This window comes from Myxocyprinus asiaticus, chromosome 33 (assembly GCF_019703515.2).
Source record: "Myxocyprinus asiaticus isolate MX2 ecotype Aquarium Trade chromosome 33, UBuf_Myxa_2, whole genome shotgun sequence".
Lineage (NCBI taxonomy): Eukaryota > Metazoa > Chordata > Actinopteri > Cypriniformes > Catostomidae > Myxocyprinus > Myxocyprinus asiaticus.
Genome location: NC_059376.1, coordinates 6,096,835 through 6,117,741, shown reverse-complemented (window position 1 = coordinate 6,117,741; position 20,907 = coordinate 6,096,835). Strand labels below are relative to the sequence as shown.

The window sequence follows — 20,907 nt, the reverse complement described above, 5'->3', positions numbered from 1 at the left end:
GGCAACAATAGCTGTTAGGTTTAAATGATGGTTCATTTGATTGAAAAAAAACAAACAAACAAAAATATAGCTGAAAGCAGCAATTACCAGGGCCAAGCACACCAAGCACATCAACGGCATGTACAGAAGTGTCAATGGACATCAGTGATTATGACTTATAAATGATTATGACTAAAATATAATTTAAACTGCTAAAATTTAAATATAATCCATTATAACGTTTGACCAGTAGGTGGTGCTGTCACCAAATGTATTTGATGAGGTCAGGGTGTGGTTATTATGACACACAAAGTTTTATGAAAACACGGCAAAGCATTGCAGAGATACAGCCTCAGATGCTTTTTTGGCGACTTACCATCAATTTCGTTATTCGTGAACGGTCTATCAAAAAGCTTTTGATAACGTTTTTTGTCAGCACTGTCCCTAGATGATACATGACAAATTTCAAGCAAATCGGACAAACGGTCTAGGAGGAGTTCGAAAAAGTAAGTTTTTCGTAAAATTCTAAAACCTATGCTTGGCCCCTAATAATAATAAGAAAACTAATGGATACAATAGGTGCCTACACACCTTTGGTGCTTGGCCCCTAATAATAAGAAAACTAACTGATCCAATAGGTGCCTACGCACCTTCGGTGCTTGGCCCCTAAAAAAAACAAAAACATTTAGAGACATTTTTTTAAGGAAATACATATAACTGAGATAATTATTTAATATTGTCAAAAGGCTCAAAACAATGTAAGGGATAATGTACAGCCTAACTTTATCCTACTTATTACAAGGCTACTTGCAAAATAATTGCTCTCGGATGAGCAGTCAGTTATGCATTGTTGCTATGGACACGGGTCATTATTCAGAAATATTTGACCACGAAATGCTGCTGTTCACCAATCAGAATAAAGGATTTCAGAGAGTTGTGTAATAAAGATATTTATTTTTAGCAGTATTGCACAGTCCAATTGCCTAATATGATTTGCTTTGTAGAATTAAACTGTGTGATAAGTTTAGATGTGTGAATGCGAGATTGTGAAATAAATTATAATAGTTAGGTGTATTAAAACATTATGATTTATGTATGATTAACTTTGAGTTAGAAATTGCAGTATAAGAGCAGCTCTATATGTTCATCCTGTTTTTCAAGTCACCCATCTGCAAATAAAAAGATAATACCTCCCTTCCGGTTTCAACAAAAATTCTGCTGTGGTATTGCGAAATTACCTATTCTAAGAACATGTTTACTCAAATAATTAGGAACTATATGTTCCAGCTAATGTAAGTACATCCAATATAAGCCTGACACAATTGTAAGGGGGCTGGAAGACATTGAAGCTTCTTCCCCTGCCGTTGTGTTTGGAACACTGCTCACTCGTGTGAATTCCAGGTGGAGAATTTCCATGACAACTTGGGGGCTCGCCCGGGATGCCTAACTCAGGTTCAACCTAATCTATAGTGACAGGTAAAGCTGCGCAGACAGGGACTAGGTCCCTGAGTCAGAGCCACACCCCGACGTAGTCGAAGGGGTTTGTAGGGACTGATGCCTGTAACGTGTAGGTCCTGGGGTTCCTGATACAGAATCAAGTGGAGACAAAATAATTCTGACACGAGTGGGGACACACTCCAGCAATAAGGAAAAGAAAAACTCATGTGAGCTGACGAGCTACCAATGATAGTCCGGGACACATTCATCAAGTGAATGTCTGGGACAATAAAACTTGAGTTGTGGTCCGGGACCGCAGAGACTGAAATTATAATTATATTACAGGTTGTGTGGGGTATGTGATTACTGGTTGTTTAAATTAAAGCTGAAATAGCTGATAAGAATGGGTAAAAACAATAGTAAAGATAAAAGAAATGAGTACGGAGCATGTGCTAAAATGATGTGATAAGCATGGAGATTGGACATGTGCACAATTTAATCCCCATCAAGATGGATGTTTTCGATGTGGCTTGTTGAGACATTGGGTCAAAGACTATCCTGAACTGGCACCAGAGGAAAGTGGGGAGGAATGGAGTACATAACCAGTGGGGGTGGTGACAGTGACAAATCCAGGGGGAGGACAAGGGAGGGGCCGTGGTAGAGACAGATATTGACTAACGGCGGAGGCAGGAGGGGAACTAGATGAGGGTGAGCAAAAACCACACACGCACACACACATGTAGATACACCAGTAAATAAACATCATAAACCAGACAGAAATTATGATTATGATGCAAGAAATATTTCCTTCCGAAATGTTGCCAGTAATAAAATTAATAGTGGCAATACAGTACAATACAGTACAATGCTGTACATTCTATATATATATACTTTTTTATATATTTTTATTTTTTATTTTTATTGAATAATGTATATCTATATAGTGCGTATTGTATACTGTACAGTGTATGCTATTATTTGTATACTGTTGAGTGTAATTATGTGTATAACAGATGTTTAAATTGTTGTGTTAATTTGATGTTATTGTAAATTGGTATATGTCTCATCACTGTCACGACTGCTATGTTGATCGGAACTGCACCCAAGAATTTCACACACCATTGCACTTGTGTATATGGCTGTGTGACAATAAAGTGATTTGATTTGATTTGATTTGGCAGGAAAAGAAATAGCTTTTTAGTACACTCAGGAGCTACTCAATCAGTGTTAAAGGCAAATGAATGACCAGAGAGCCTAAAATTGAGTGGACAGAGTATAAATACTATAGGGGGCAGGTGGTAAAATGATGACAGAGAAATTTACAACTCCACTGTCTGTGACAGATAGTGAAACAGGAAACCAAGGCAGAAAACACTCATTTCTGTTCTCATCATGCTGCCCAGTGAATTTAATGGCTATGGATTTAATGTGTGAGTTAGGCATAGTAACATTCTGCTTAGATCAAGGACTCAAAATTGAACGGGTTCCAAACCCTTTCAGGGAGTGTTGTCCTCTCCAGACCCACCCAAGTATTCATGGGACCTCAGATTAGATGGCCCCAGGTCGATTTCCCACACTCTAATTCAATTGGCTCACAAATTGGTCACCGAGAGGGAAACCAACTTCATGTATCCAGCAGACCTGCATTCTATGTCAAGTGCACGCCGGGCCCAGACCTGGATTTTGAGACAGATTGGTTCAGGCAGGGATACGACAGCACTTTATTAGTAGGAACCAACCTATATTGGGGAAGTGATGGATAAGACCACAGTATTTTCTGTGGCCCTACATGAGAATTTAGAGGGATTTGACCTGCCATGCGGAAGCACGCTAATTCAGTATGTTGATGATTTGCTGCTTTGCTGAAAAAATGAACAGGCCTGTGAGACTGACACCGTGGCACTGCTACAATATTTGGAAGCACAAGGCCATAAAGTCAGTCTCTAAATTGCAGTTGGTAAAACAGTAAGTAACCTTCCTGAGCCATTTAATTTCTAAACATGGTAAGCGGCTGTCAGATGACAGAATACAAGTCATCCTAAAAATACCGAAACCAATTACTAAAAAACAAATGATGGCTTTCCTGGGCATGACAGGCTACTGTAGACAGGGGATCTCTGATTATGCACAGATAGCACAGTCTCTGCAGAGCATGACACATGACCATGGTCTGCGACCGAATGACAAACTGGCATGGACGGACGAAGGACTGAGTAGTTTTGCGACGCTTAGCAAGCCCTGACTGCAGCACCTAACCTGGGTCTACCCGATGCAACTAAGCCTTTCACTCAGACTGTATGTGAAAAAGGGGGATTCATGATTAGCATATTTTTCCTCCAAATTAGATTGAGTGGCCGCTTGGCCTCCCACACTGCTTGAAAGCTGTAGCAGAAAAACACTCCTGCACAAGAGCGTAAACAATGGAAAAACTCTGGTTGTACATATGTAAACAATGTGTGGTATGGACTTAATGGTAACTCGTGTTTGCCTAAATGTTTATTTCTATATCTAGCTAGACTGACACACGGGTGGGACCATGTGTCAAAAGAGGAGATGTAGAGACTGCGAATAGATATTGGTATACACAAGACTTCTCAAATTATTCTGGAAAATGTTTAGTGTGCCTAAGATACAATGTTGGCAAGGGGCAAGCGATGCAGCACTCCAGCCACCCCTCCCCTGATGCCCCCTTTGATCATTTAATGATGGATTTTATTGAACTCTCCCCATGTGAGGGAAAATGATATTGTTTGGTGATTGTTGATGTTTTCTAAGTGGGTTGAAGTGTTTCCCACGACAAAAGCAGATGCCGCAGTTTTGGCGAAAGTGTTACTGAGGGAAATCATACCGAGATGGGGAATTCCCCGGAAACTGATGAGTGATAATGGGCCACACTTTGTAAATAATGTAATAAGTTAGATGGCCAACTATTTGGGGATAAATCTAAAAACACATTGTGCCTACCATCCCCAAAGTGGACGAGCAGTTGAAAGAGAAAATAGCACAATTAAAAACAAGCTAGCTAAAGTTTGTGGAGAAACCGGTCTGAACTGGGTAAAATCTCTGCCCTTGGTGCTGTTGAGCATGAGAGGGAGGGGCAAACCCAAAACAGGCCTCTTCCCCTTTGAAGTAATAATGGGAAGGCCAATGCAAACAGGTATGGAGAGGCCAGGGAAACTACAGCCCCTGAGGGAGGAAGAGTTTGATGATGCAGTGTTAAATTACTGCATGAGTCTCTCCAACTCTCTAAAGTCTATTAACACACAGGTGAAAGAAGCCTTGCCTACTCCATTACAGGGAACACTGCATTCTCTGAGATCAGGAGATTGGGTGGTGGTGAAGGACTGGAAAAGGAGAAACTGAAGGAAGCCTAGGTGGACCGGGCTCTACCAGGTGCTGCTGGTGACCAACTCGGTGGTAAAAATTGTGGAAAAGGCTACCTGGATCCACGGCAGCCACTGCAGGAAGGCCCCGTTGAGCCCGGAGGAGTGGGATAAAGAAGGATCAGCGAGCACCTCAGTGCTTGGCAGCAGGGCCAAGGGATCGCAGCTCACACTAGGTGTGCCTCTAACTTTGACAGAGGCAGAAGAGTCCCTTAGGGGGAACAATGAGGGTCAGGAAAATTGAGGGGGCCCAAAGATTGGGAGTAGGATGAAGATCAGATGCGAGAACACAAGGATCCAACCACAACAGAAAAGAAGAAACCCACCAAGGACGTGATGGTGTAAACTTTTCGGACGCACACAGAACTGTCCAAAGTGTGACCCAGACTTGTATATGGTTCCCCTTCTTAACTGATTGGTCATAAGTTGTTGGGCCAGTGTTGGACGGGGGGGGGGGCACTGACTGCCCCTCTGATAAGCCACCCGCTCATTTCTTGGAGGTATTCTACCCTGATATATCAACTGAATTGAACTGATGAACAAGTAATCAAGTATGTTTTAAGAAATGGTATAAAAGTGATCTTGGTGTAAAATTCAATAGATGATTTGAGTGGCTAGCTCTCCTTTTATCTGAAAACATATGGCAGTTGAATTTACTTAATACCTATGAGTAAATCTCCTGAATCATAGAATGGCAGGATGTGTGAGGAAGCTAGGTCAAGGAGGAAGTGGAACTAAGTGGTGGGGATGTGTATTGATAATATTAATCACCTTGCCTGTGCTTATATTGTATAATACACCAGAATTGGAGGATGACAAGGTGGCAAAAAGGCACTCAGAAACGCGAAGGGTTATGGCAGGCACAGAATGGAAGCCGTGGGATTTTCACGCAGACGAAATGATAATTGAAGATTCTAGGAAACAAAACTCTTGGTGGGGCTTCCTAGATTATTTGTGTAAAGGGGTGCCAGGAACAGGGCCAATATTAGCAAAATTGTAGTCGCTGGGCAGCTGGAACCCACTATTCAATCTGACAGTAGTCCCCAGTAATTGAACAAGAGAAGCAATAGAGTTTGTGAAACACATTAACACCACATCCAATGGGGTGAAGACTAAGGAGGGGTGCAGAAGGGTGGCCAAAGCATTCTTGGATGCCACATACAATAAAACCACTGAATGTTGGCTAATGCTCTGTAATGACAGTTTTAACCTGCAACCCATAGAGAAGGCAGAGAACGTTACATCAATAGAAAGACTGACTGGGATTAAAAAAGTCAGAACATCTGAGATGTGTCTGTAATAGTGGACCAGGGCAATTTGTGGGGATGTCTACCTGCTGAGAGTATTTAACAGGTATAATGAGCCTATCCCATTATAAAGGTGGGGTGTCAATGGCTATAACTAGCAACATGGATAAGAATATACATAACTATGACAATTGGTAGCAAAACAATCGTGGTAAACAATAGTCTCAGAAACAATGTGAACCTAGGGATAGGGTTTATGTACTCCAATTACTGGCAGTGTGGAAATCAAACATTCGATAGGCTACAAACTGATTGGAGTGGTATTTGATAAAATTGAAACTACACAATATAAAGATGCTGAGGGGCGAAAGAGTTAAACAGAATAGGTTAAAGCGAGCCATGGCCCAATTTGAAAAAAAAATAATAAATTATATATATATATATATATATATATATATATATATATATATATATACAGTGCATCCGGAAAGTTTTCACAGCGCTTCACTTTTTCCACATTTTGTTATGTTACAGCCTTATTCCAAAATTGATTGAATTCATTATTTTCCTCAAAATTCTACAAACAATACCCCATAATGACAATGTGAAAGTAGTTTGTTTGAAATCTCTGCAAATGTATTTAAAAAAATAACAACAAAAAAAAAATAAAATCACATGTACATAAGTATTCACAGCCTTTGCTCAATACTTTGTTGAAGCACCTTTGGCACCAATTACAGCCTCAAATCTTTTTGAGTATGATGCTACAAGCTTGGCACACCTATTTTGGGGCAGTTTCTCCCATTCTTCTTTGCAGGACCTCTCAAGCTCCATCAGGTTGGATGGGGAGCGTCGGTGCACAGCCATTTTCGGATCTCTCCAGAGATGTTCAATCGGGTTCAAGTCTGGGCTCTGGCTGGGCCACTCAAGGACATTCACAGAGTTGTCCCGGAGCCACTCCTTTGTTATCTTGGCTGTGTGCTTAGGGTCATTGTCCTGTTGGAAGATGAACCTTTGCCCCAGTCTGAGGTCCAGAGCGCTCTGGAGTAGGTTTTCATCAAGGATGTCTCTGTACATTGCTGCATTCATCTTTCCCTCGATCCTGACTAGTCTCCCAGTTCCTGCCGCTGAAAAACATCCCCACAGCATGATGCTGCCACCACCATGCTTCACTGTAGGGATGGTATTGGCCAGGTGATGAGCGGTGCCTGGTTTCCTCCAGACATGACGCTTGCCATTCAGGCCAAATAGTTCAATCTTTGTTTCTCATGGTCTGAGAGTCCTTCAGGTGCCTTTTGGCAAACTCCAGGCAGGCTGTCATGTGCCTTTTACTGAGGAGTGGCTTCCGTCTGGCCACTCTACCATACAGGCCTGATTGGTGGAGTGCTGCAGAGATGGTTGTTCTTCTGGAAGGTTCTCTTCTCTCCACAGAGAAATGCTGGAGCTCTGTCAGAGTGACCATCGGGTTCTTGGTCACCTCCCTGACTAAGGCCCTTCACCCCCGATCGCTCAGTTTGGCTAGGCGGCCAGCTCTAGGAAGAGTCCTGGTGGTTCCAAACTTCTTCCATTTACGGATGATGGATGCCACTGTGCTCACTGGGACCTTCAATGCTGCAGAAATTTTTCTGTACCCTTCCCCAGATCTGTGTCTCGATACAATCCTGTCTCGAGGTCTACAGACAATTCCTTGGACTTCATGGCTTGGTTTGTGCTCTGACATGCACTGTTAACTGTGGGACCTTATATAAACAGGTGTGTGCCTTTCCAAATCATGTCCAATCAACTGAATTTACCACAGGTGGGCTCCAATCAAATTGTAGAAACATCTCAAGGATGATCAGTGGAAACAGCATGCACCTGAGCTCAATTTTGATTGTCATGGCAAAGGCTGTGAATACTTATGTACATGTGATTTTTTTCGTTTGTTATTTTTAATAAATTTGCAAAGATTTCAAAGAAACTTCTTTCACGTTGTCATTATGGGGTATTGTTTGTAGAATTTTGAGGAAAATAATGAATTTAATCCATTTTGGAATAAGGCTGTAACATAACAAAATGTGGAAAAAGTGAAGCGCTGTGAATACTTTCCGGATGCACTGTATATATATAGTCATTCCATTGACAAATATCTTTAGTGGAAAAATGGGGATTATGGATTTTTCCGTGGTATGGAGTAACATTCCTTGCGAACCACATGGATAATATCACCTACACTATGGCAGGATTCGCTAATGAAACTATAAAAGGATTCCGCTTTCTGAAAGACAACAATAAGTCCTATTGACTCACTCTGCTCAAGCATGAAATGGCGTTAGATTACTTTATGGCCAGAACCAGAGGATTGTGTGTAACACTGAACCTCACAGGAGATGTGTGTTTAACTCTGATACCAGACAATTTAGATAATATCACCAATGTGATAACAGCCCTAGAGAAAATTAGGGATGCATTTGTGGAATAGTAGCTGGACAGTTTTCTCTGATAAAATACCAACAGGTAAACAATGAGGATGATGGAAAGGAAGAAGAATGGCAACCGCTATTCTCAGAGGAATGGAGTGAAAACAGTGTATGACTTAGAAGAGTGGTGCAATGCTGAATGTTCCATGTGGGGAGCTAGTCCAGAGTTGAGGGGTTGGAATATCAGTGAGTCCAGCGTCTCTACCCTGGTGAAGAATGTTAGAGCGAACCGCTTGTACATGAGGCATGCATGAAGAAGGGTGAGAATTTATTTACTCATGATGATATAAAATGAAACAAACCCCCATGCTTGTTCAAAATATGTTAGCAAAAAAACAGCAAATGCTATCTGATTGTGATTAACAAAATTAATCAAAGGGGGGAAGTGTGAAAGAAATTATAATAGCTAGTATAATTAACTTTGAGCTAGAAACTGCAATATAAGAGCAGCTCTATATGTCCATCCTGTTTTTCAAGTCACCCATCTGCCTTTAAGTAAAAAGATAATACCTCCCTTCCTGTTTTCAACAAAATTCTGCTGTGGTCAAATCTCAGGGGAGGGGTGGTATTGTGAAATGCCTTATTCTAAGAACTTGTTTACTCAAAGAATAAGGAACTATATGTTCCAGTGTACGTAAGCACATCCAATATAAGCCTGACACAAGTGTAAGGGGGTTGGAAGACACTGAAGCTTCTTCCCCGGCCATGAGAACAAATAAAGCTGAGAAAAGACTGCACTGTGTCCTGTGTGTTTGGAACACCACTCACTCATGTGAATTCCAGGTGGAGAATTTCCATGACAAGATGTTTACCTCAGGTTCTTGCGTAAGGAAGCGGGGTCATTGGCCAGCAAGGTGTTCACTAAGCCAAACAGCTGCATGACCCTCTCGTCTTGCCGTAGATCCTCATGACCCTTCAGGAGGAACATGAACTCGTGACCGTTGCTGCCTGCAGGGGGTGGAAGAGAAGAGAACATGAACTATATTCTGTCCCTAGAGATTTATGTACAGGTAGGTCTAAGGGATTTTCTCACCCATTTTCTCATCCACCAGGTGAAATGATAAGTCTGATCTCTTGCACTGTGTACACTGCCAGAAATGTAATAGGGTCATTTTGTGTCAACTCAACTTGGGATCCCCAATATTTACTGAGTAGTCCATTATTTTGTTGAGGGGGGTCAAAATTACAATCATTGTTTATTTCAGCAAAATCGAAAATTGGTTGATTTGACACAGAATAACCCAATAGCAAATTTCTCCTCAACAAGCTGTATGATTTGAGGTGTCATTCATGTCTGTTGCCAAACAGTGTGGAGCGAGTTACGGGACGCTGAAGTTTAATACTTAAGGTTAGGGGTTTATTCAATTGCTCAATTATGAGTAAAAATAATAGCGATGCTTACTTGTGCTATATAGAGTAAAGCCTGACGGATTTACTCCAGATTGTAATACAATTTCTAATTAAAAAGAAGCCTACGCAGTTCACTGCAATGCATATTTAACTAAAACAGCTGCCCATAGGAATTACAAAAAAAAAAAAAGTAATAATTTACTGTCCAGCTACTGAAATGTATAAAAACTCGACTAATGATCTCTGCATAAAGACTGCTTGACATTTTCTGATATGGAAACAGGGACAGGGACATTTGTAACAGAACTGATACATTATTAAACTAAGTTCTGGCTCCCTGTGGACACAGATAGACAATGAGTCTGTTCACATTGGCTGGTAAACGCTACACCAGCACAGCACACATCATGAACAGAAGGAGAATGCTAAGAAAGAAAGAGGGTTTGTAGTTATATGAGGTTAGCAGACTGATATTATGTCAGCCACCGCAAACTGGTCCTTTGTCGTTTATTTTTTTGGCCTCATATAAAGAAATCTATTATGATGGACTGATGCTCTGAAGGTATCTTAAACCTAATTGGTTGGTGCTGAGCAATTATTCGAGATTGTTTGCCATTTTTACAGGGTTACCAAACTTAAAAATGTTTCAAATTCAGAAAGATTGGCTAATGAATCATTCAAACCGATACAGTGCAACTGATTCAATGAAAAGAACCGACTGAAAAGAACGATTCGCACACAATTAAGAAAGCTTGTAACAAAGTTTGACTCTACACAAGAGCAATATCAAGCCAATTAAATATTTCAGAGCAGAACAGAAAACTAATTTATATATATATTATTATATTTATTTTTAATTTTGTTTTTTTATAAAATATATTTATATTCACTCTAGAATTTTGCATAAGATTTGTTATTGGAAAACACACTTTTAAAGAAAAATCGCAAGAGCATTACAATATGTAAGCTATGATTTGGCTGGCTTTACACATTTTTGGGGAGTCAGGTCATTTTCAGTGTTGTTTTTACATTATAAAGGTGAAACTGAATTATTTTTAAAAAAAATATCTTAGTGAAAAAAATAAAAATAAATTATCAAGTCAGTCAATCACCCCAATGGCAACCTACTACAACATTTACAACATGAAATTAATATCTTGGTGAATTTAAGGGATTTTCTTTTTCAAAAATGTTATACTATTTAAATAATTGGACATGCTGGCAAAACATCATTTGTAGTAAACAACCTTTAGAATGTAAAAATATATATTTACAGTTGAAGTCAGAAGTTTACATATACCTTAGCCAAATACATTTAAACTCAGTTTTTCACAATTCCTGACATTTAATCATAAAAAACATTCCCTGTCTTAGGGTCAGTTAGAAGGTGAAATGAAGGAATAATAGTAGCGAGAATTATTTATTTCAGCTTTTATTTCTTTCATCACATTCCCAGTGGGTCAGATGTTTACATACACTTTGTTAGTATATAGTAGCATTACCTTCAAATAGTTTAACTTGGATCAAACATTTTGGGTAGCCTTCCACAAGCTTCTCACAATTAGTTGCTGGAATTTTGGTCCATTCCTCCTGACAGAACTGGTGCAGCTGAATCAGGTTTGTAGGCCTCCTTGTTCGCACACGCTTTTTCAGTTCTGCCCACAAATTTTCTATTGGATTGAGGTCAGGGCTTTGTGATGGCCACTCCAGTACCTTGACTTTGTTGTCCTTAAGCCATTTTGCCACAACTTTGGAGGTATGCTTGAGGTCATTGTCCATTTGGAAGACCCATTTGTGACCGAGCTTTAGCTTCCTGGCTGAGGTCTTGAGATGTTGCTTCAATATTTCCACAATTTTCCTCCCTCATGATGCCATCTATTTTGTGAAGTGTACCAGTCCCTCCTGCAGCAAATCACCTCCACAACATGATGCTGCCACCCCCATGCTTCACGGTTGGGATGGTGTTCTGCAGCTTAAAAGCCTCACCTTTTTCCTCCAAACATGACAATGGTCATTATGGCCAAAAAGTTCCATTTTTTTTAATCAGACCAGAGGACATTTCTCCAAAAAGTAAGTTCTTTGTCCCCATGTGCACTTACAAACTGTAGTCTGGCTTTTTATGGTGGTTTTGGAGCATTGGCTTGTTCCTTGCCGAGTAGCCTTTCAGGTTATGTTGATATAGGACTCGTTTTATTGTGGATATAGATACTTGTTTCCTCCAGCATCTTCACAAGCTCCTCTACTGTTATTCTGGGATTGATTTGCACTTTTCGCACCAAACTACATTCATCTCTAGGATTCATCACAGAATACGTCTCCTTCCTGAGTGGTATGATGGCTGCGTGGTCCCATGGTGTTTATACTTGTGTACTACTGTTTGTACAGATGAACTTGGTACCTTCAGGCGTTTGGAAATTGCTCCCAAGGATGAACCAGACTTGTGGAGGTCAACAATTTTTTTTTTCTGAGGTTTTGGCTGATTTCTTTTGATTTTCCCATGATGTCAAGCCAAGAGGCACTGAGTTTGAAGGTAGGCCTTAAAATTCATCCACAGGTACACTTCCAATTCAGTACACCTCCTATAAGAAGCCAATTGGCTAATTGCCTAAAGGCTTGACGTCATTTTCTGGAATTTTCCAAGCTGCTTAAAGGCACAGTTAACTTAGTGTATGTTAAGTTCTGACCCACTGGAATTGTGATATAGTCAGTTAAAGTGAAACAATCTGTCTGTAAACAATTGTTGGAAAAATTACTTGTGTCATGCACAAAGTAGATGTCCTAAACGACTTGCCAAAACTATAGTTTGCTAATATTAAATCTGTGGAGTGGTTAAAAAAAATAGTTTTAATGACTTCAACCTAAGTGTATGTAAACTTCTGACTTCAACTGTATATATTTTAATAACAGTGTTTATTATGTTAGAAAGTGCAAGTCAGCTGAACTAACGCTTGGATGCTCCAGACATATAAGCACAGCCTTACAGCCCATTGGCAAACATTGTATCCAAAAGTAACATCATCTCGCTTGCTCTTGTTGCTCTCTGTGTTCTAAAGTATCCTGTTACTGTTTCACTGAGTGAGAAACCAAACCATTCGATGCATCAGTGAGCTTTTGGCATGGCTTCCATTTAGTTTTAAAATAATTGTGCAGGTAGACAGTCTACGCAGCCAAAGGTGAGAAGCTATAGTACCTACCCTTTCCTTTTTGATGGAATTGATGTGTTTTCTGATTTTTTTTTCTTCTGATTTGTTGTTGCGTCTCTGAATTGTTATTTTGTTTTTGGATTTGCCATTGGGTTTTCAGATTTTTGTTTTGCACTTCTAGGCCACCATAGTTAGGGGGTAAAGATTTTTTCCAAAGCTGCTGCAATAAGCACATTTTGAGTAAAAATTGGTCCCAAAACTTTGCTTGGGACACTTACATATTCAAGCACAACTGCACATTCTGCCATTTTCCAGAGTTATGTCAGATTTCAGATTTACTTACCTCTAGACATTTCACATGTTGGTCAGTGTTGGTAAGTGGGCAGTTCTTGGCAGCAGGAACTAAAAATTAAATGTTTTTCATTTTGGTTCGTTCTGAGCAAAAACTTTATTTTTCCGTTCCGGTTCAGAAATTCTGCAGCCTCTTTTCCAAAAAGTTACCGGTTAGAAAAAAAAAAAAAAAAAAAAAAAAAAAAGGCAACATGAAGTGCAGTTCCAAAAATTTACTGTGATAAATCAAATCAAAATCAAATCACTTTATTGTCACTCAACCATATACAAAAGTGCAACACAACAGTGAGTGAAAGTCTTGGGTGCAGTTCCAAGCAACATAGCGGTCATGAAAGTGATGAGACATACACCAATCTACAATAAACATCAGATTTACACAATTTACGAAACTAATATACACATAATTACTCGCAACACAATATACAAATAATAATATACAATGTACAGTATACAATACACACAATATAGAATACACAGTATACAATAAAAATAGTATATATAAAATATACAGTAGGTTGTATTTTGCTGTATTGACATTCAGGTTGTCGGTTGATAGTCAGTTGCCAGGGTGTTGTTAAGAGAGAATATAATTTATGACAGTCCAGTGTGAGATTAATAAGATTAATAAAGTATTAATAAAAATCCACAGCCGTCTCAGGAAGAAGAGGCGCTGGTGAGCCTTCTTCACAATGGCCTCAGTGTGGACAGACAATGTGAGTTCCTCTGTGATTTGGACACCGAGGAACTTGAAGCTGCTGACTCTCTCCACCAGTGCTCCATTGATGGTGATGGGGCTGTGTTCTCTGTCTTTTCTCCTGAAGTCCACCACAAGCTCCTTGGTCTTACTGACATTGAGGGAGAGGTTGTGCTCCTGACACCAGCGTGTCAGAGTGTGCACCTCCTCTCTGTAGGCTGATTCATCATTGTCAGTGATCAGACATACCACCGTCATATCATCAGCAAACTTGTTGGAACTGGAGCTGTGTGTTGCCACACAGTCATGTGTGTACAGGGAATACAGGAGTGGGCTGAGAACACAGCCCTGCGGGGCTCCAGTATTGACGGTCAGTGATGTGGAGATGTTGCTGCCCATTCTAACCACCTGGCGTCTGCTTGACAGGTAGTCCAGAATCCAGCTGCACAGCGAGCTGTTTAAGCCCAGAGCCCGGTGTTTCACATCAAGCTTGGAGGGCACTATGGTGTTGAATGCTGAGCTGTAGTCTACAAACAGCATTCTCACATACAGGTGCATCTCAATAAATTAGAATGTCGTGGAAAAGTTCATTTATTTCAGTAATTCAACTCAAATTGTGAAACTCATGTATTAAATAAATTCAATGCACACAGACTGAAGTAGTTCAAGTCTTTGGTTCTTTTAATTGTGATGATTTTGGCTCACATTTAACAAAAACCCACCAATTCACTATCTCAAAAAATTAGAATACATCATAAGACCAATAAAAAAAACATTTCTGGAAAGTATGTTCATTTACTGTATATGTACTCAATACTTGGTAGGGGCTCCTTTTGCTTTAATTACTGCCTCAATTCCGCATGGCATGGAGGTGATCAGTTTGTGGCACTGCTGAGGTGGTATGGAAGCCCAGGTTTCTTTGACAGTGGCCTTCAGCTCATCTGCATTTTTTGGTCTCTTGTTTCTCATTTTCCTCTTGACAATACCCCATAGATTCTCTATGGGGTTCAGGTCTGGTGAGTTTGCTGGCCAGTCAAGCACACCAACACCATGGTCATTTAACCAACTTTTGGTGCTTTTGGCAGTGTGGGCAAGTGCCAAATCCTGCTAGAAAATGAAATCAGCATCTTTAAAAAGCTGGTCAGCAGAAGGAAGCATGAAGTGCTCCAAAATTTCTTGGTAAACGGGTGCAGTGACTTTGGTTTTCAAAAAACACAATGGACCAACACCAGCAGATGACATTGCACCCCAAATCATCACAGACTGTGGAAACTTAACACTGGACTTCAAGCAACTTGGGCTATGAGCTTCTCCACCCTTCCTCCAGACTCTAGGACCTTGGTTTCCAAATGAAATACAAAACTTGCTCTCATCTGAAAAGAGGACTTTGGAACACTGGGCAACAGTCCAGTTCTTCTTCTCCTTAGCCCAGGTAAGACGCCTCTGATGTTGTCTGTGGTTCAGGAGTGGCTTAACAAGAGGAATACGACAACTGTAGCCAAATTCCTTGACACGTCTGTGTGTGGTGGCTCTTGATGCCTTGACCCCAGCCTCAGTCCATTCCTTGTGAAGTTCACCCAAATTCTTGAATCGATTTTGCTTGACAATCCTCATAAGGCTGTGGTTCTCTCGGTTGGTTGTGCATCTTTTTCTTCCACACTTTTTCCTTCCACTCAACTTTCTATTAACATGCTTGGATACAGCACTCTGTGAACAGCCAGCTTCTTTGGCAATGAATGTTTGTGGCTTACCCTCCTTGTGAAGGGTGTCAATGATTGTCTTCTGGACAACTGTCAGATCAGCAGTCAGCACCATGATTGTGTAGCCTAGTGAACCAAACTGAGAGACCATTTTGAAGGCTCAGGAAACCTTTGCAGGTGTTTTGAGTTGATTAGCTGATTGGCATGTCACCATATTCTAATTTTTTGAGATAGTGAATTGGTGGGTTTTTGTTAAATGTGAGCCATAATCATCACAATTAAAAGAACAAAAGACTTAAACTACTTCAGTCTGTGTGCATTGAATTTATTTAATACACGAGTTTCACAATTTGAGTTGAATTACTGAAATAAATGAACTTTTCCACGACATTCTAATTTATTGAGATGCACCTGTATGTGTTCCTTTTTTCCAGGTGGGAGAGAGCAGTGTGTATTGTAGATGCAATGGCATCCTCAGTGGAGCGGTTGTTGCGGTAAGCAAACTGCAGTGAGTCCAGTGAGGCAGGCAGCACAGAGCAGATGTAATCTCTGATTAGTCTCTCAAAGCATTTGCTGATGATGGGGGTCAGAGCAACAGGACGCCAGATATTTAAGCAAGTGATTTTGGATTGCTTTGGTACAGGCACAATGGTGGATGTTTTAAAGCATGTGGGGACCACAGACAAGGAGAGGGAAAGGTTGAAAATGTCAGTTAAAACACCAGCCAGCTGGTTCGCACACGCTCTGATGATGCGGCCCGGAATGCCATCTGGACCAGCGGCTTTACGGATATTCACCCATCGGAAGGATCAGGTTACATCCGCTACAGAGACGGAGAGTGAACTAACCTCTGTAGCTTCGGCCGCGTGAGCTCTCTCCATGAGGGCGGTGTTATTTCCCTCAAAACGAGCATAAAAATATTTAGCTCATCTGGGATAGAGGCAGCGGTGTTCACGGCTAAGTTTTTATCCCTTTGAAGTCCGTGATGATATTAATTCCCTGCCACATGCTTCTAGAGTTGGTGGTGTTGAACTGTCCTTCAATCTTGTCCCTGTACTGGTGTTTGGCTGCTCTGATAGTTTTGTGGAGGGCATAACTGGCTTGTTTATGCTCCTCCCCAGAATTAAAAGTGGAGGTACGTGTATTAAGTGCTGCATGAACATCGATATGAATCCATGGTTTCTGGTTAGGGTAGATCTGTATTGTTTTGATCGGTACTACGTCATCTATGCACTTCCTGATGAAACACGTTACGGTATCAGCGTAGACCTTAATGCCGTCAAAGGCGGACCGGAACATCTCCCAGTCCGCGTGATCAAAACAGTCTTGTAGCATATAATCTGATTGGTCTGACCAGCACTGGATCGTTCTGAGGGCGGGTGCTTCCTGTTTCAGTTTCTGGCTGTAAGCAGGCAGAAGCAGAATGAAAGAGTGGTCCAATTTGCCAAATGGTGGGTGGGGGAGGGATTTGTAGCCATCCCAGAAGGGAGAGTAGCAATGGTCCAAAACACGGTCCCCTCGTGTGTTGAAACTGATGAGTTAGTAGTATTTCGGTGCTATTGACTTGAATTTGGCTTTGTTAAAGTCCCCGGTCACAATAAACACGGCCTCAGGGTGCACGGTTTCCTGCTTGCTTATACTCCCATACAGTTCCTTGAGTGCCCAGTCTGTGTTGGATTGTGGGGGGAGGTACACAGCTGTGATAATGACTGCTGTGAATTCCCTCGGTAGCCAGAATGGTCGACACAGAAGCAAGAGAAATTCCAGATAAGGAGAGCAGAAAGACTTGATATAATGTACGTTCCTCTGATCACACCAGGATTTGTTGATCATAAAACATACACCATCACCTCTGCTTTTACCTGAGAGGTCTTTCACTCTGTCCGCTGGGTGCACAGTGAACCCCATGGGGTCGAAGGCTGAGTCTGGAATCTCCGCAGACATCCAAGTTTCTATAAGGCAGATAATGCAGCAATACCTTGTCTCTCGTTGGAAAGAGATCCGCACTCTCAGCTCACAGAGCTTGTTGTCCAGAGACTGAAAATTTGCCAGTAGAATGCTAGGTAGCAGGGGTCGATTTGCGCAACATCTTAGTCTGATGAGAACGGCGGTTCTTCTTTCCCTTTTCCGGCTGCGTTTCCGCTGTTGTGTTTGAAAACAGCGGGTCGGCATTGAGGTATTTAAATTCCGGTTTTCGGTATGCTATTGCAGAACCAGTGTCCAAAAGCGTTTGTCTATCGTATACAATAAGGCAGACAACATCCAAGACAAAAAACATAAGAATTGTAGACAAAACAAACAAAAAACTGCAATATTGGGTCGGAGCTCGCAACGCAGCAGCCATACTTGGCACCATCTTGAACTACTGTCCCTTTGGTTTCATGGAAAAAAGAAATAGCGTTTTCACTCCTGAACAACTGAAAATCACTAGCTCTGCTAAAAATTTTGTTCATTTTGGTTTTAGTCCCTGCTTGGCAAAAATAAACTGCCATGTGGACCAGAGTTTATGCCCACAGACACAATTCTGGACATGCTAGATTACACTGACCTTGGCTGAGTTCCACTGCAATGTATTTATAAATATATTAATAAATAACTAAAAACCTTTGAAATTCAGTGCAACAAATACTACCATAATATTTACTTGCAACAATTGTGCTTTTTTCAGTTATTTTTTAATTTAAATAATCTATCAAAACTGTTTTCAGATTTAAAGTAATGAGAACGCAATTTTTTTTTTTTTTTAGAGGTGCAAAATGTCGCAATGCAAAAGATCTTAATGGTCCAAAATGTGGGCTTCAACTTCTATAGGCAATTTCATTTATTTTTTTATTTGGGGTGAAATATGAAGCGGAGAGTTCTTAATGAGATTTGTGAGATTTTACAGGTATACTGTCTATATTTGCCTAGATTGCAAGCTAATAGCTCATGTTAATTTGGATCTTACCCATTATGGTGAGTTTGCGTGGCCGCTGTTTGGAGGTGATGACCTGCAACGAGGGAGCGATCGACTGGATGCGTATGATTGGCTGGTTCGGGTCATATGTTCCAGGCACAGCCAACTCCAAGTCACGACACATGAGGAGTTTAGGAGAGACGTACTGAAGTTCTAGAGAAGTGAGCTGTGGACAAACACACAGATGTGAATACACACGTAATCAAACGTGCAAAAGGCATGAATGTTACCATACTACTACTACGCAAGGCCTAATGCACAGATTTTATATTTTAACCTACATCTGATCATATCTATTTTTGATTCGCCTGTTTCAATTCACTTAATAAACCCATTCCTGTTTGTAATGTTGTGTACAGAATATTTAATCTGGTTGTATAAAATACTTTTGTAAAGACAAAATACTCTGAATAGGCTACCTAACAATGTTACTACTCCCTCTATGACTGATGTTTTTATCTGTTTGTGTGTAAGCACGTGTTTTGGTATGCAGTGTGTTTGACTGCCCAACATCAATTACATATAAATTATGTAAATAAGTCACTTTGGACTATAAGTAGGACCTTTCAGATGACAAAAAACCAAACACAACAACAACAAAAAAACATTACAGAATATGCAGCACACATTTAAAATGTACAGTCTTTCTCTTCTCTTCATAAATATGCACTGATGAAATCTTGCATTCTCAAAATTTTGTCCAATAAAATGCTCTCTAGAATGAGAACACGCCCCCCTCCTCAAACCACAAGAGTCTCACTAGCAATGACACAGATACAAATCTGGTTCATGGCTGTGACATGAACTCAAGGGTATTGACTTTAATAATAATAAAAGAAAAACAGGGACAAGCCATTCGATTTGTCTTGCTTCAATAGCAAAAATGTCAACACAGGAAAGAAAACTGCTCGTCAAGCCATTTCACAGGGTCTTTAAGACATAACTGACTGTTTACATTTTCATTGTATTCAAACCCCACCAAAAAAGATCTTAAAGGATCGACAAAACATAATTTGATCAGACTGATCAGATAAATCAATCGATAATATGTGATGTTAAAATTCAGAATAAAAGTGGAAACCAGCTGTCTGATATGTATTGGACTTAAAACCACATTTGAAAGTGGCTCATATTGAATTCGGAACAATTTTATTTTTTGTGTTTTTGCTGTTTACACGCAAGATCCAATATTTGCCAGATATCCATGAGAAACACCAGGGAGCTGTAGTGTTATCCTTGGTAAGATCAGGAGAGAAAGTAAAACTGCACAGCAGGTATAGCGCCGACAAACCACACCACCTGACATAACAGCACTGGTTGTACATCAACACAAACTATTTATATCTCAAAATAAAACAGCAGAAAAGCTGTATGTGCACAGACAAATAAATGAGGCTGGGAGACTGCTCACCAAAAGAACAAAATGTATTTTTCTCTGAAAAATTATGATGACTTATGTCATTGGTGTTGGCTGATCTCAAGAGAGTTAAACTCTGCGGGCACACCTGTGGAAGCTGTTTGGAGATCCTGCGGAACACGTGGTAGTACAAATCCCAGGCCTGTGTCAGGTCCTTCACGTTGCCTGACCGCATGTACTTCCTGCACCAGTCCTGCGCCTCCATCAGGTCGCGCCCATAAGCCTGAAACCACAGACACAATTATAGAGGGAAAACGATTTAAATATACATCTGGCCATCTGAAATCAATTAATAGCCTAAATTTCTCTCTTTTAGGCACACACTGCGTGGGAGCGTTTGGAATAAACGTCACCTTGTACGGGCAAAGAAAATTCTTTTTTTTATTAAACCTTGGTGTCCCCACAGAGAGCACATGCACAGACTATGCTCTTTTGGAGCTCATACAGTCCTCAATCAACTTTATACTGATTTAATAGCCAACATTGGGGAGTACAAAAGAGAGCACACACTCAACGCTCTTGGCTCTTTAGCTGTAATAAGCCATGTGAAAGAGAATATTATCACTCAGTAAGACCTAAATAAAAATTAAACTATGGATAATTTTATTTTAGGAGTTACAATTTGCTCTAGTTGTAAAAAAGCACCTGCCAAACAGCTACAGTATTTGCACTGTATAGTCTGATGGAAACACAGAAATAAAAGATAAACTTCACCCTTTAGTGTCGCTGCAATGTAGTTTAAAGACGGTGTAGTTGTATATTTTTAATGCGGTGGGACCCAGGTTCAAGTC

General features: G+C 40.5%; 1 protein-coding gene across 2 annotated transcripts in view; it reads right to left on the bottom strand.

Moving 5' to 3' along the window:
- mtor (mechanistic target of rapamycin kinase) overlaps positions 1-20,907 on the bottom strand; it is a 317,851-nt gene that overhangs the window by 19,825 nt on the left and 277,119 nt on the right. For both annotated transcript variants that reach the window (XM_051670135.1, XM_051670136.1), the window contains exons 45-47: positions 20,205-20,339; positions 18,691-18,865; positions 9,318-9,453 (exon numbers count right to left, since the gene is read on the bottom strand). In XM_051670135.1, coding sequence (XP_051526095.1) covers positions 9,318-9,453; positions 18,691-18,865; positions 20,205-20,339 — 446 coding nt within the window. The remainder of the gene's footprint in view (positions 1-9,317; positions 9,454-18,690; positions 18,866-20,204; positions 20,340-20,907) is intronic.